The 12,134-nt window shown below is 29.7% G+C and overlaps 2 protein-coding genes across 6 annotated transcripts; both read left to right on the top strand.

The window, feature by feature from the left end:
* The first annotated feature begins 1,982 nt into the window (after positions 1–1,982).
* LOC111296546 (gamma-tocopherol methyltransferase, chloroplastic-like) lies at positions 1,983–6,676 on the top strand. Of its 3 annotated transcripts, none has more exons than XM_022890916.2 (7): positions 1,983–2,530; positions 4,903–5,072; positions 5,231–5,335; positions 5,444–5,647; positions 6,002–6,104; positions 6,192–6,331; positions 6,486–6,676. In XM_022890916.2, the coding sequence occupies exons 1-6, from the start codon at positions 2,164–2,166 to the stop codon at positions 6,293–6,295; spliced, it is 1,053 nt and encodes a 350-aa protein (XP_022746651.2). In that variant the 5' UTR covers positions 1,983–2,163; the 3' UTR covers positions 6,296–6,331; positions 6,486–6,676. The 3 variants fall into 3 exon arrangements, with proteins under 3 accessions (XP_022746651.2, XP_089625254.1, XP_022746650.2); XM_089769128.1 differs by having other exon boundaries at positions 2,016–2,530; positions 6,192–6,291; positions 6,436–6,676; XM_022890915.2 differs by lacking the exon at positions 6,486–6,676 and having other exon boundaries at positions 2,016–2,530; positions 6,192–6,457.
* Positions 6,677–8,702: 2,026 nt separating this feature from the next.
* LOC111297110 (uncharacterized) lies at positions 8,703–11,889 on the top strand. Of its 3 annotated transcripts, none has more exons than XM_022891728.2 (4): positions 8,703–8,868; positions 9,720–9,957; positions 10,031–10,132; positions 10,867–11,889. In XM_022891728.2, the coding sequence occupies exons 2-4, from the start codon at positions 9,774–9,776 to the stop codon at positions 11,421–11,423; spliced, it is 843 nt and encodes a 280-aa protein (XP_022747463.2). In that variant the 5' UTR covers positions 8,703–8,868; positions 9,720–9,773; the 3' UTR covers positions 11,424–11,889. The 3 variants fall into 3 exon arrangements, with proteins under 3 accessions (XP_022747463.2, XP_089625252.1, XP_089625253.1); XM_089769126.1 differs by having other exon boundaries at positions 8,715–8,868; positions 10,019–10,132; XM_089769127.1 differs by having other exon boundaries at positions 8,735–8,868; positions 9,696–9,957; positions 10,019–10,132.
* Positions 11,890–12,134: the final 245 nt, after the last annotated feature.

Below are 12,134 nucleotides of genomic sequence, written 5' to 3'. Positions count from 1 at the left end.
GCAATAAGCACCAATCATCATTAAAACCCTTTTACTATAATTTTTTTTCCTAAAATCAAATGCCATCTTTTTTTTTTTAAACAAGTTCTTGAAAATATAAAATGAATTTATCTCCCAGAAGCTAATTTTATTTTTCAAAGTGAACAAATCAATAAAATTATAATGTGAATATGCCACATTCAACATTTTAATCCAACTTTACAAAAAAGATGTTTTTCTTCAATAATGTGTACACATAAATTTAAAATAAAAAATTTTAAATAAGATCATAATTTCAATTTATCAAAAATGAAGAATACATATTTTAAAAAATTTTAAATAAAAAAATTTTACTTTTTTTCTTCAACAATAATTCTTGATCTTAATGATTATATAGTTGGAAACTCATTTGGGATGGCTAAATTCTTCGACACAATCAAATTGAGAGGAGACGAATTTTTTTTTATTATTATTATAGGCTTTGACTTTTATATGCTCATTAAAAAAAAAAAAAACATTCTCTTTCATTTTCTGTAAAACTTTCAGAGCCATACGACAGATGTGTTAGATCAATATGTTTTTTAATTAATTTAAATTTTGAAGTAAATAATAAATTTATTAAAAAATTTGAAATATAATTATAAAAGTACATCAATTAAAAAATTAATAATAAGTTTGAATCACCCAAATAAATAAATAAATAATTTGTTCTTTATGCCAATAATAATAATAATAAGACGCAGCCACCTAAAGCAAAAAAAAAAAAAAGTGCAACTTTTTACAGCTTAAAATTCCTCCTATCTCTTTTTTTTTTTAAAGATTGAAAGGAGATTTTTTTTTTTTTTTTGGTTTAGGGATATATTGATTGACATTTAAAATTTCAATAAATTTTAATAAATAATGATTTTAAAATACATAAATAGAAAAAAATTAAAAGTAAAAAATCTATTAAAAATCAAACATGAAATACTCCTAATAAAAATAAAATAAAAAATTATAAGGTACAAGAAAATCAATAGTAAAAAACATTAGTATTATAAAACTAAAAATTTCAATAAATTTTAACAAATAATAGTTTTTAAAATATTAATAGAAGAAAATTAAAAATAAAAAATTCATAAAAAAGTTAGACAACCAAAATTAGAAATCCATAAAAATTATGTAAACAAAAGCTTAGTTTGTTTAATGTAATAAAATTAGGAGATATAGATTTTAAATTTATGTAAAAAGATTTAGCATTTATTATAAAATATTTAAAAAATATATATGATATATGATATGATGATTGTGACTTTAAAAAAAAAAAACAGATATAATTCAAATAAGCCAAAAAAAAAAGGTGTTAACATAGTATAATTGATACATGAGATTAAGATGATACATAAAAAAAAAAAAAACAATGCGTTGTTTTTTTAATTTAATAAAAATAATACATTAAATAAAATATTTTTATTAACAGTAACACTTCTTAAAATGCAATATTCACACGTTAATAGGATTAAAAGAAAATATCCTTAAAAATATATGAAATTATATAATGATATCATTATATCTTGTGATATGAAGATGTTTGATAGAATCGGTAAATGGTAATTTAAAATACAGCACATGTAATATCATGATAAAAAAATGATAAAAACAACGAATATAGATTAAAATTTTAATAAAATTTATATATGAAATTAATAAAAATTAAAAACAGTTTTAATTGGTATGTTTTATATTGATATAATTATGATTAATAATTTTTATATAAAATATATTATAAATATATAAATTAATAATATTTTATTTGATATAAATACACGAATAATTAATTTTAATATTCTAAGTTTATACTAATATAAAATTTTTTGACGTATTTAAGTTTGTTTTCCTCCACTCAGTTAATTTGCAAGTTTGTGGGTAAACCAAGGGCACAAATTTGTAAGTTTGTGGGTAAACCAAGGGCACAAATGTCAAAGTACCCATGAAATAGCAAACCCTCACATTCCTCGAGCGTCACTCTTCAATAGTCCACACAGTCTTTCCACATTATTCCATTCCGTTCGTTCACTCCGTCGACTGTTTCCTGAATTCCGACGTCCCTCCTTCCCCACCATTCTTCTCTTTTTTATCCTTCACACACTCCCAGAATCATCCGATTGCCACCACCGTAACTGAACTAACAAGAACTATAAATAAATGACTTCCGCGTTCCAAACTTCCTACTCCCCACTCCCCTACTTCCTTCGCACGGGCCTATTCTCTCCTTCACCAACTCCACGCCTTTCTGTTTCCTTCCCTTCCTCTTACACCCGCACGTGCCAATCCCACCCACGCTCCATGTCGACACCCGCCAATGCGTCTGCCTCGACCACCTCCGACGTACGTGCGTTGCAGGATGGAATAGCGGAGTTTTACGACGAGTCGTCTGGTCTTTGGGAGGACGTTTGGGGTGACCATATGCACCATGGCTTTTACGACCCGGATTCGAATGTTTCTGGTTCAGATCATCTATCCGCTCAGATCCGAATGATCGAAGAATCGCTCCGCTTCGCTGGAATATCGGGTTCTTTTTTTTTAACTTTTATTCACGTGTCGCGTTTTGCACAGTTGGTTTTATGTGGAATTTAAGTTATGTGGTCACAAATATCGTTGTCAACATCAGGATTTAAAGAAGAGGATCTTAATTCTCCAGCTCGCTTGACTAAAAGGCGGCTATTTAAATTTGGTTTTTTTTTTTTTTTTAATTTTTTTAAAGGTGGATTTTACCGAAGTTGGTCTACGATTTAATTCAATTGATTATTAAATTATATTTAAGAAAGTAATATTTAATTAAATAATAATATCTATAATTTTTTTATTTTTTAAAAAAATTAAAATTAAAATTTCATCATCTACAAATTTAATTTCTTTTTTCAATTTTCCTTTAAGTCTTGACCAAAAAAACTGCTATTAATTTATGATTAATTAATTAATTTTTGAAATAAATAAAAATTAATTAGAATAATTACTGTGTAAGTAGGTCATGTTAATTCATGATTTCTGGAAAAATTCGTTTAAACTTTAATTGATTGAACCTTAGTGCTTTTGTATAAAACTTTCTTTATGCTATGTTTGTCTTATTTATTTTGATGATAATAGAGAAAATATATTTGACTTATTTCAATTTTTTACATAAATCCCTCAAAATACGCTTTAAGTTTTGATTTCCATTCAAATAAATTCATTTGAATGCAAGTTAAAAATTAAAAATTTATTTGAGCGTAGTAAAAATTTAAGAATTTATCTAATTAATGTGAAGAAGTTCAAAATCTCTTGCTAAAAGATATTTTAAGTTTTAGAATCTTGATTTAAGTGTGGTTGTCATTACCTTAATACCGCTTAGCTTTCATAAGCTTTAGATGGAATAAATCTAACAATTTATATATTATTGTCATTTTTATTTTGTATCAAATACATGTAAAATATAAAATTATATGTCAAATATAAAACATATTTTTAAATTTTGTTAAATTTTATATGATTTTTATCAATTTTAAATAATGTTATTTTTTGTATTTTTTTCATATATTTTCATGTCATATCTAAAATTTATCAAATCTAACATTGATCTAACTACTTTTTTAAAATATAATTAAATGGAATTTTTCATTAAAAATAAATTTAAAATTGAAATTAAACCTAACACTAAACACAATGTTATTATTAAAGATTAATCGTCTGTCTCCATTCCAATTCGGGAAGTTGCTCTTTTGGTGAAAGTTTAATTGATTGTCACCTTCTTTTGGTGCAACTTTAATTGATTGTCGCCTTTTATTTTACCCAAGGAGAAAAAGTTGATTGTCTCTATTACAAATATGTTTTATGTGGGTTCCCCGTGAATTTTTTTTTTTTAAAGGCTTCTAACATATGCCTAACTTAGTTACGGCTTATGATTATTGTTGTTATTTGTTAGTATTATTATTTTTTTCTTCTCAGAATAAATGATACAAAAACTTGTTTGAATAATTGGATTGGAAAAATATCGTAAAAAATTTAATATTTAATTCAGTTAATTCATATAAACATTCTTAAAAGATGACATTTAATAGGATTTAAATTTAAACATCTTTTATTTTTTATTTTTAGAGTACAATTTTTTTTGTATAAAAAATATATTGTTAAGAATTAAAAATTAAAATGTGAATATTCTTTTAAAGAACAAAAAAATTATGTTTATACAAAATAATTATGCTAAAATCGGTAATCTTTAGGGGTAATTTTTTTTTCGATCAAGTATAATTGCTATGTTTTCTAGTAACTTTTTTAGAAGCAAAATGTAAAAAAGATCAAGACGTGAAAGCAACATCCAAAGATAGTCTTAATTGATTGCTGTAAATTGATATATTTCATTAGTTTTGTGGCGATGTTTCTTTACCTTGTCATGATTGTTTCATTTCATTCCTGTAAATTCAGATTTTTATTGTTTTGGTAACAATTAGATCATAGCAACATTGGCAATTGAGAGAGTGGTTAATTTCTGTTTACTCTCTTCTTCTTGACGAATTTAGTTTAATCATATCCTATTTGGTCTCGGGCTCAGGTTTAGTATGAGTTCAACATGGATGCATATGTTTAAAATGCCTTCATTGACACACAGATTCTTAATTTTTTGTATGGTATTTGTGGAAATAGAGAATAGGATTTTTTTTTTTTTTTGTTTACAAAGGAAATCATAACTTATGATAGGAAAAGAGATGGAATTTGAATTTTGCGCAGACGAATGCCAATGTCCTAAGAGTCACTATTTGATCTAACTGAATTAAGTTTCGGGCTCAAGCAAAAGCAATAACAGTAAATATGAAAACGTGTTGATCTATAGATGCCCTTGGTCCTTGTTGGCTGGTACTGTGAATGAAGATAACTAACAATTGATTTTACCTCTGAATTGGCTTTCAGAGGACCCAGCAAAGTGGCCCAACAGATTGGTTGATGTTGGGTGTGGGATAGGAGGCAGCTCTAGATACCTAGCAAGGAAATATGGGGCAAAATGCCAAGGCATTACTTTGAGCCCTGTTCAAGCTGGAAGGGCCAATGTTCTTGCTAAAGCTGAAGGACTAGCTGACATGGTATGTGCATAACTCTCACAGTTTGCTACATTTCAAGCCCTTATCCTGTCGTTTTCAGTTGATAACGTGATTGTTTTTCTCCATGCCAAAAACATGTTTATGCGGTCTTTGCAAATATTTAGTTTTATTAATTGAATGATGGCTACTACATACTGCAGGTTTCTTTTCAAGTTGCAGATGCTTTGAAGCAACCATTCCCTGATGGGCAATTTGATCTAGTTTGGTCTATGGAAAGTGGAGAACACATGCCTGATAAAGCTAAGGTTTATTTTGTCCCAATTAATATGTTTTGACTTGTTGAGTTGCATGGAACTCTGACAACGACGCTTGAATTTCATGTTAATTTCCCCCCTGCCTCCAAAAAATGGCAGTTTGTAAATGAGTTGGTGCGAGTTGCAGCTCCTGGAGGGACAATAATAATAGTTACATGGTGCCATAGGGATCTTGGTCCCCATGAAGAGTCTTTGCAGCCATGGGAGAAAAAGCTGTTAAACAGGATATGTAATGCTTACTATTTACCAGAGTGGTGTTCTACTGCAGATTATGTCAAATTACTTCAGTCCCTATCTCTCCAGGTAATTACTTTCTTGAATAGGATGAAAACCTCTTTCAAATTCAATATTTCATTTAATTCAAATGCTTGTAAAACCTTTTGATGAGATATAATAGTTGACTTAATTATGACGAAAACAAACTAGTTAATCGTGCCAAATGACTGATTAAGGCTTGATTTGGACGCATGGTGGGAGGATTCCCACTGCAACGTAGGTGCCGTTTTATGACTAGACCCCTAATCCTGATCAGGTCTAAAACTGACCTGAATGTTTTTGAACGTTCATATCTGTGTTGTCACGTCTTGCTTCACCGGGTTAATAAGTTAATTTTTGCAATACTTGTAACATATAATCAATTCGCAAGCTGCAATGCAGGATATAAAGGCTGCTGATTGGTCTCAGCATGTTGCCCCATTTTGGCCAGCAGTGATACGCTCAGCATTAACATGGAAGGCCTTCATATCGCTGCTACGTAGTGGTAACTAAATCTAGCACTAACAGGTGTATAGTCTCAACAGTGATACTTTTCTTGTTCTTGATTTTGCTCTTATTGTGAGTTGACTAGGATTAAAAACCATAAGAGGTGCGTTGGTGATGCCATTGATGATAGAAGGGTACCAGAAGGGTGTGATCAAGTTCGCTATCATTACCTGCCGGAAACCTGAGTAAATCACTAGGATAACCAAATGTTATCTGTTTGACAAAGTACTAGATTCTTAGTTTCAGTTATCAAAGTTCAAATCCTTACAATCTCATATATATATATACATACATATGTGTATATATATATATATATATATATATATAAGATAACCAAATGCTTGGAGTGTATTGATTATGCTGCATTCAATCTTGGTAGATGGTGGAGGAGGATGGTGCATTATCTGAAACATCCAATATTTTACAGCGGTCATAATTCAACTTGAAAGTCATGGTAGGGGTGTTTCTGTCACCCCAATTGTTTACATTACAAGTTTACAAAAAAGTGAGATTCAAATATTGTAATATTTTCATCGATAATAAAAACTTCATTCAGGCTTTTTTTTTTCTACCTCGTGCGGTCTGTACCTTAATAGAATCTCCCGAGAAAAATTGTCGTCTTAATCAGTTTATTTTGGAGCTATGGGACTAGTGGTCCTCTAAGTTTAAGTGGGGGAAGGATTTTCAACTTATAGCTGTGTTTTATGACTAAATCTAAAGATGAATAAAATAGCATATACACTACGATGGGAGTTCTTTTACCATGCAATATCCAAAGGAATTCTTTAATTTTCGACCAAAAATCCTATTGAAACTAAATCTTTTATTAATTATTTTCAAATTAATTGCTTATTTCCATATGTTTAATTAATACAGGAAGAGATTTTCCTAATGAAAATATGAAGTTCTTCGACAAATTAGAATTATGAGACATCGGTAAACCTGAAAGTTGTATGCAGACGTATATAGAGTTAACAGCAGACTGAAATTGGAGGCTTGTCAGTGTAGGATAAGGATTTGTGTAGATTGTTTTGGGTAGATTTTATAAAAAAGGCAGCAAAAAAACAACAAAGAAAAAGATAATATCTTAACAGGGAGTCCCAACTCCCAAGTAATTTAATTTCCCAAGAAAAAAAAAAAAAACATGCAATCCTTCTCTTGTGAGTGCAACAGGCATAAGCTTAAAACTTTTTCGTTCCTATCTCCAGCTTCATTGAGCTTCGTTTCCTCAAAATTGAAAATTAAGTTCAATTATTAGTAAGTCAAAATCAAATATTTAAATTAAATTTAATTAATTGATGTAATATTTTTATTCAATTAGATTTGATTATTAGTAAGTCAAAATCAAACATTTATTGAACATAAGATTTAATTCAATTAATTTATTAAATCATTCTTAAAAAATACTATTAAATAAATTTAAGATTTAAATTTTAATATTTATAATTTTTTTATCTTTAGGCTTTAAACTTTATACATTGTAATTCAAAAAATTAAGCTAAAAAATCTTTTATGAATTAAAGTAATTATTATTTTAAAGCATCTATTTAATAATTAATTTTAATAAAATAATTAAAAATATTTTAATAAAATATTTATCAATTATTTAATTCAATCGATATAGAATTTAAAATTCTATTATCAGTTTATAAAATAATTTTTTTATTCTATACAACTCGTAATTAAATTTAATTTACTTATAAATAGGTCTTTTACAATAATTAAAATTCAAGTTAATTTAAAAATTTTTATGTCGAAATTTAAGAGTGAGATAAAGATTACATGATACAAGTTTAAATTTTTCTGATTTTTTAATATAAAATAATGAAATTGATAAAAATTTACCATTATATTAATAAAGTATCACGTGCAATATCTCAATTCTTAAAATATTTTTGTCCAAAATCAACAAAATTAAAAGTGAGAGAGCCAAATTTTCATTCAAAAAATATGTTGAAAAATATTTCATTTTTATTATTTTTGTCTAAAATTAAAAAAAAAATCAAAATATAATGATTAAAATTCAATAAAATAAAAATTTTCAACTAATTCCCTCAACCGATCAATCAAATATATGGTTGGTGCCTCTAACCTGACCGATTTAATCAATGCTTTCAATTTTTTTTTTTGAAGATATAATTAATGCTGATTTAATCTTTCTAACATATCATGATAAATAACAGTAATTCATGGACAAAACAATGGTCAAATATCAACATTAATCTTTATCAATTTTTTTCTACAAGTTCAAAATAATTTTTGATATATAATTTTTTTTCTACTTTTGCATTCAAATATAATTTAATTCAAATATAATGTACTAAAAATTTAAATAAATCATAACGTATTATAAATTTATAGATTAAGGGCATGTTTGATAAAGTATTAAAAATTTTTAATTTTTTAAAAATTTAATCTTTAATATATTTGATAACTCATGATAAATCATTACCCAAAACTAACATTTAAACAGAAACAGACGGAAAAATAAAGGCCAAAACGACACGCGTCGTATGACGTGGAAAATTCCATATTTTACATTAAAAATTTTATTTTTATTTTCTAGTTGAAAAAAAAAAGAAGAGGAAAATCATGTACCAGCCAAAACGTGCATTTAAAAAACCCTCTGTTCTTGTCATTTCTAGAGAGAGAAAGAGGCAGAGAGTGAATAGTGACAGAGGGAATCACTTATTGAAAACGACGCCCTGTTAGACTTTCAGGAGAAACTTGGTTGAAATGAACCCTAATTTTTCTTGAATGAGGTTTGTTTTTTCACTCATCGATTTTTTTTTTCTTTTGCTTCAGTTTTTTATCGATATCTTTTGTTAGTGATTAATATTACTCGATTAAGTTATAGTTTTCTGTATGATGTAATGTGAGCTTTATTTGTTCGATTGTGAAGCCATTTTCTCTTGAAGCAATAACTAAGAGAAGGGGAGGAATGAAAATGGAAGGTTAAAGATTTAGTTGAGGATTTTTTTTGTTTAAATTGTTCAGGAATTTTATCGAAAACGTTTAGGTTTTAGCAATACTTGGACTTTTTTAATCAATTCTTGCGGGGTTGAGAGAAATGTAAGCTGAGTTGTAAAAAATGCATGCTTGGGATTTTATAATGTTTTTGGAATTAGAACATGGCCTTTGAATTATCAATTTATCATTGCATTTGGTCGTAAAATATTGATTTCATTGCATTGTTTGTTATTCAGCTTGTTACATAAAGTAAAGCACGATGAGAATATTGTGACTATGTTATTCAAAAGGTTTTTGTTTTATGATATTGAATCAATTCGCTGTGACAAAAGCTCATCTTTAAAGAGCTAGAGATGCCTTGTCACTATGCAGCAATCTATCAAAAAGTTTATAATGTTTAGAAAGTCTGTGAGATATGTGGAAGGTGGATATTGATTTGTTATTTAAACATCCAATTGCTCTCAAATTTAAAGTCATGGAATATAAGTATTTTACATTAATGTATTTAATTTCACGTTCAATTCATGAGACCCCTTTTTTTCTTGTGAAGATAGTGGACTTAGTAGAACTTATGGCTTTCTTGATGCAATTTCACCTAAGTTCTGTTTTACTTGGATAGTTATGGCATTTGGGTGCACTGTAGGTCATATTTTGATGATTCAGAGTTTTCCCCTCTGACCCCTCACTTGTTCTTAAAATGAATACAAGAGGTGGCCAGGTATCTAGGGGTCAGAAGTCAAAAAATTTTCAGGGTGAGGGGCCAAATTGGATTCTTATTGCTGGTTGTGCCTTGCTGAGTACCTTATCTATCCGCCTTGGTTACAAACTGAAGCAGGCTCTTGAGACAAAACAACAGGACAATGCTACTATTAGCTTGAAAGGTATACTAGTATCTACTGCTCTAATAATTTGTATTGAATACATAACTGTTTATAAGTTTAGAGTCTGTTACAGGGAATGGAACTTCTGACAGGAGGAGATCATCGGGTTGCCATTTACACTCAAACATGTATTCATTTACCCAAGAAGATGATGATTGTTTCAACTGCATTTCAGGTGTGATTTGGCTATCTTATAATTTGAGCTGTCCAAAGGTTATATAAATAAATAAATGTGTGTATATATATATATATGTATATATATATATATATACATATATACGTATATATATGTGTGTGTGTGTGTAATTGCTTTAGTTTTCACCTGTCTTTGCTTTTAGTTTGGATCTTTGGATTGGGATGGTAAAAGCGATGAAAGAGTAGTGCTATGAATCCTCCAGTTTGATTTCTCATCCAAAACCTCTTTTTTCAGTGTAAATAGTCACATATTGACTGAAATGAGAAGAAACGAAGTCTCATTTTTAGATTTTCCTCTAGGATAGAGTCTTTTATGGATCCCATCCTAACCTCAAATTCCTTGCCTTCTGGTATTAATACTTAGAAGTTTCAGTTCGAAATTTTTAATCATACCCACTTCGAGCATTGGGTGTTAATGTGTTGCAGACACTGTAGTTTAGAAAAATTTAGTTAGATCAACATAATTCTGAAATGTTGGTTTTGGCATTTATATTTCCCTTTTCTATAATATGTTGCTCTTCATAGGACAAGGTCCTTTTGGAGTTCTCCATAGCACTCAATTTCTTGCCATTCTTACTTTGGCTAGTTATAAATTGATATTCTCTCTAATGCTTTGTCGATTTTGACAATGAAAGTTAAAGTGTGTGTGCGCATATGATTTTTTATGTTTCTCTGTACCTGTTGGTTTCTTATTTAAGTTTGGATTCCGAACAGGAGCTGAAAGCATAGGGGGGAAGCACCCACCAAATGGCCAGGTGCTGCCTGCATCTGAAGTTGCTCTCTCTCTGGTGACAGTTCCCACCTCTGAGTTCAACAAGGAGAATAGTTTTATGTGGGCATCATCTCCTGATCGCCTTGAGTTGCCTCCAAAGCCATTCCATCATTCTAACTGCTCTGACTCACCATGTGTCTCAGAATCAGGCTCTGACATATTTAGCAAGCGGGAAGTGATACAGAAACTAAGGCAACAGTTGAAGAGAAGGGATGATATGATTCTAGAGATGCAGGACCAGATTATGGAGCTGCAGAATTCACTGAATGCTCAGGTGGCACACTCAAGTCATTTACAAGCACAGCTGGATGCAGCAAAAAGAGACTTGTTTGACTCCACGAGACAAATCCAAAGGCTAAGGAAGGCAATTGCAGATCATTGCATAGGACATGCTGGTATGAATGAGAAGACTTCAATGGTAACAGCTTGGTCATCTGACATAGGCAATGGCCATGCCAATGGGTATGTTGATGCAGAAAGCAACTTGGACTTCCCTTAGAAGGGAAGGGGAGATGGGGAGAGAATTGAGATGCTGAAGATAGAAGTAGGAGAGTTAAAAGAAGTGATTGAAGGAAAGGAGTACTTGTTGCAGAACTACAAGGAGCAGAAGATGGAGCTTTCCATGAAGATCAAGGAGTTGCAGCAGAGATTGGATTCCCAGCTCCCCAATATTTTGTAGGTATTGTTTAGGATTTTGTGCATTCTGGCTTGTTTTCCCCTGTTTCTTTCTTTGATTCGAGGTTAAAAAAATGCATTTTTTTCTCTTTTCTTTCCCACTATCTTTGGCTTTAAGTTTAGTTTTAGATATGATCTTTGCTTGTGCACCTGTATGTCTGAGAGAGAGGAGGGAAAAGCAAAGCAGTAGGCACTATTATCTTGGTTTGTGATTGACATTTCTCTTGCTTAGCGATGGCTTCTTTTATATAGAAATTAAAAACCAAGAAAAAAGATGGAATTACACATCATTGCATTTGATAAGGTGAAAATGTTTATATAAAATCAGCTTTTTAGAACGTCAATATGTTTAAAGGGACAATAATCAGGTAACTAAAAAATTAGTATGATCCGTCCGTCCAGATTACCAGCCCATTTGATGTCACTAGATCCAGCATGGGATCAAATGCTATCATATGTGATTAACTCAAAGCCCAGCTGCTTCTATGGCTACTTTGAATTTCTCCTTTTGGTTTGGTTGAATTTACCAACTATG

The sequence above is a fragment of the Durio zibethinus genome, chromosome 12 (assembly GCF_047325235.1).
Source record: "Durio zibethinus cultivar Kanyao isolate XHJ-2024 chromosome 12, ASM4732523v1, whole genome shotgun sequence".
Lineage (NCBI taxonomy): Eukaryota > Viridiplantae > Streptophyta > Magnoliopsida > Malvales > Malvaceae > Durio > Durio zibethinus.
This window is presented reverse-complemented; position numbering and strand designations above follow the sequence as displayed.

What these genes read in the sequence shown, in the direction of transcription:
- LOC111296546 (XM_022890916.2), top strand. Translation starts at nt 2,164, where the DNA reads ATGACTTCCGCGTTCCAAACTTCCTACTCCCCACTCCCCTACTTCCTT. An exon ending in CCGCTTCGCTGGAATATCGG is followed by an intron (nt 2,531 to 4,902) that starts GTTCTTTTTTTT and finishes ATTGGCTTTCAG; the next exon opens with AGGACCCAGCAAAGTGGCCC. An exon ending in CTGAAGGACTAGCTGACATG is followed by an intron (nt 5,073 to 5,230) that starts GTATGTGCATAA and finishes TACATACTGCAG; the next exon opens with GTTTCTTTTCAAGTTGCAGA.
- LOC111297110 (XM_089769126.1), top strand. Translation starts at nt 9,774, where the DNA reads ATGAATACAAGAGGTGGCCAGGTATCTAGGGGTCAGAAGTCAAAAAAT. An exon ending in TGCTACTATTAGCTTGAAAG is followed by an intron (nt 9,958 to 10,018) that starts GTATACTAGTAT and finishes TTATAAGTTTAG; the next exon opens with AGTCTGTTACAGGGAATGGA. An exon ending in TTGTTTCAACTGCATTTCAG is followed by an intron (nt 10,133 to 10,866) that starts GTGTGATTTGGC and finishes GATTCCGAACAG; the next exon opens with GAGCTGAAAGCATAGGGGGG.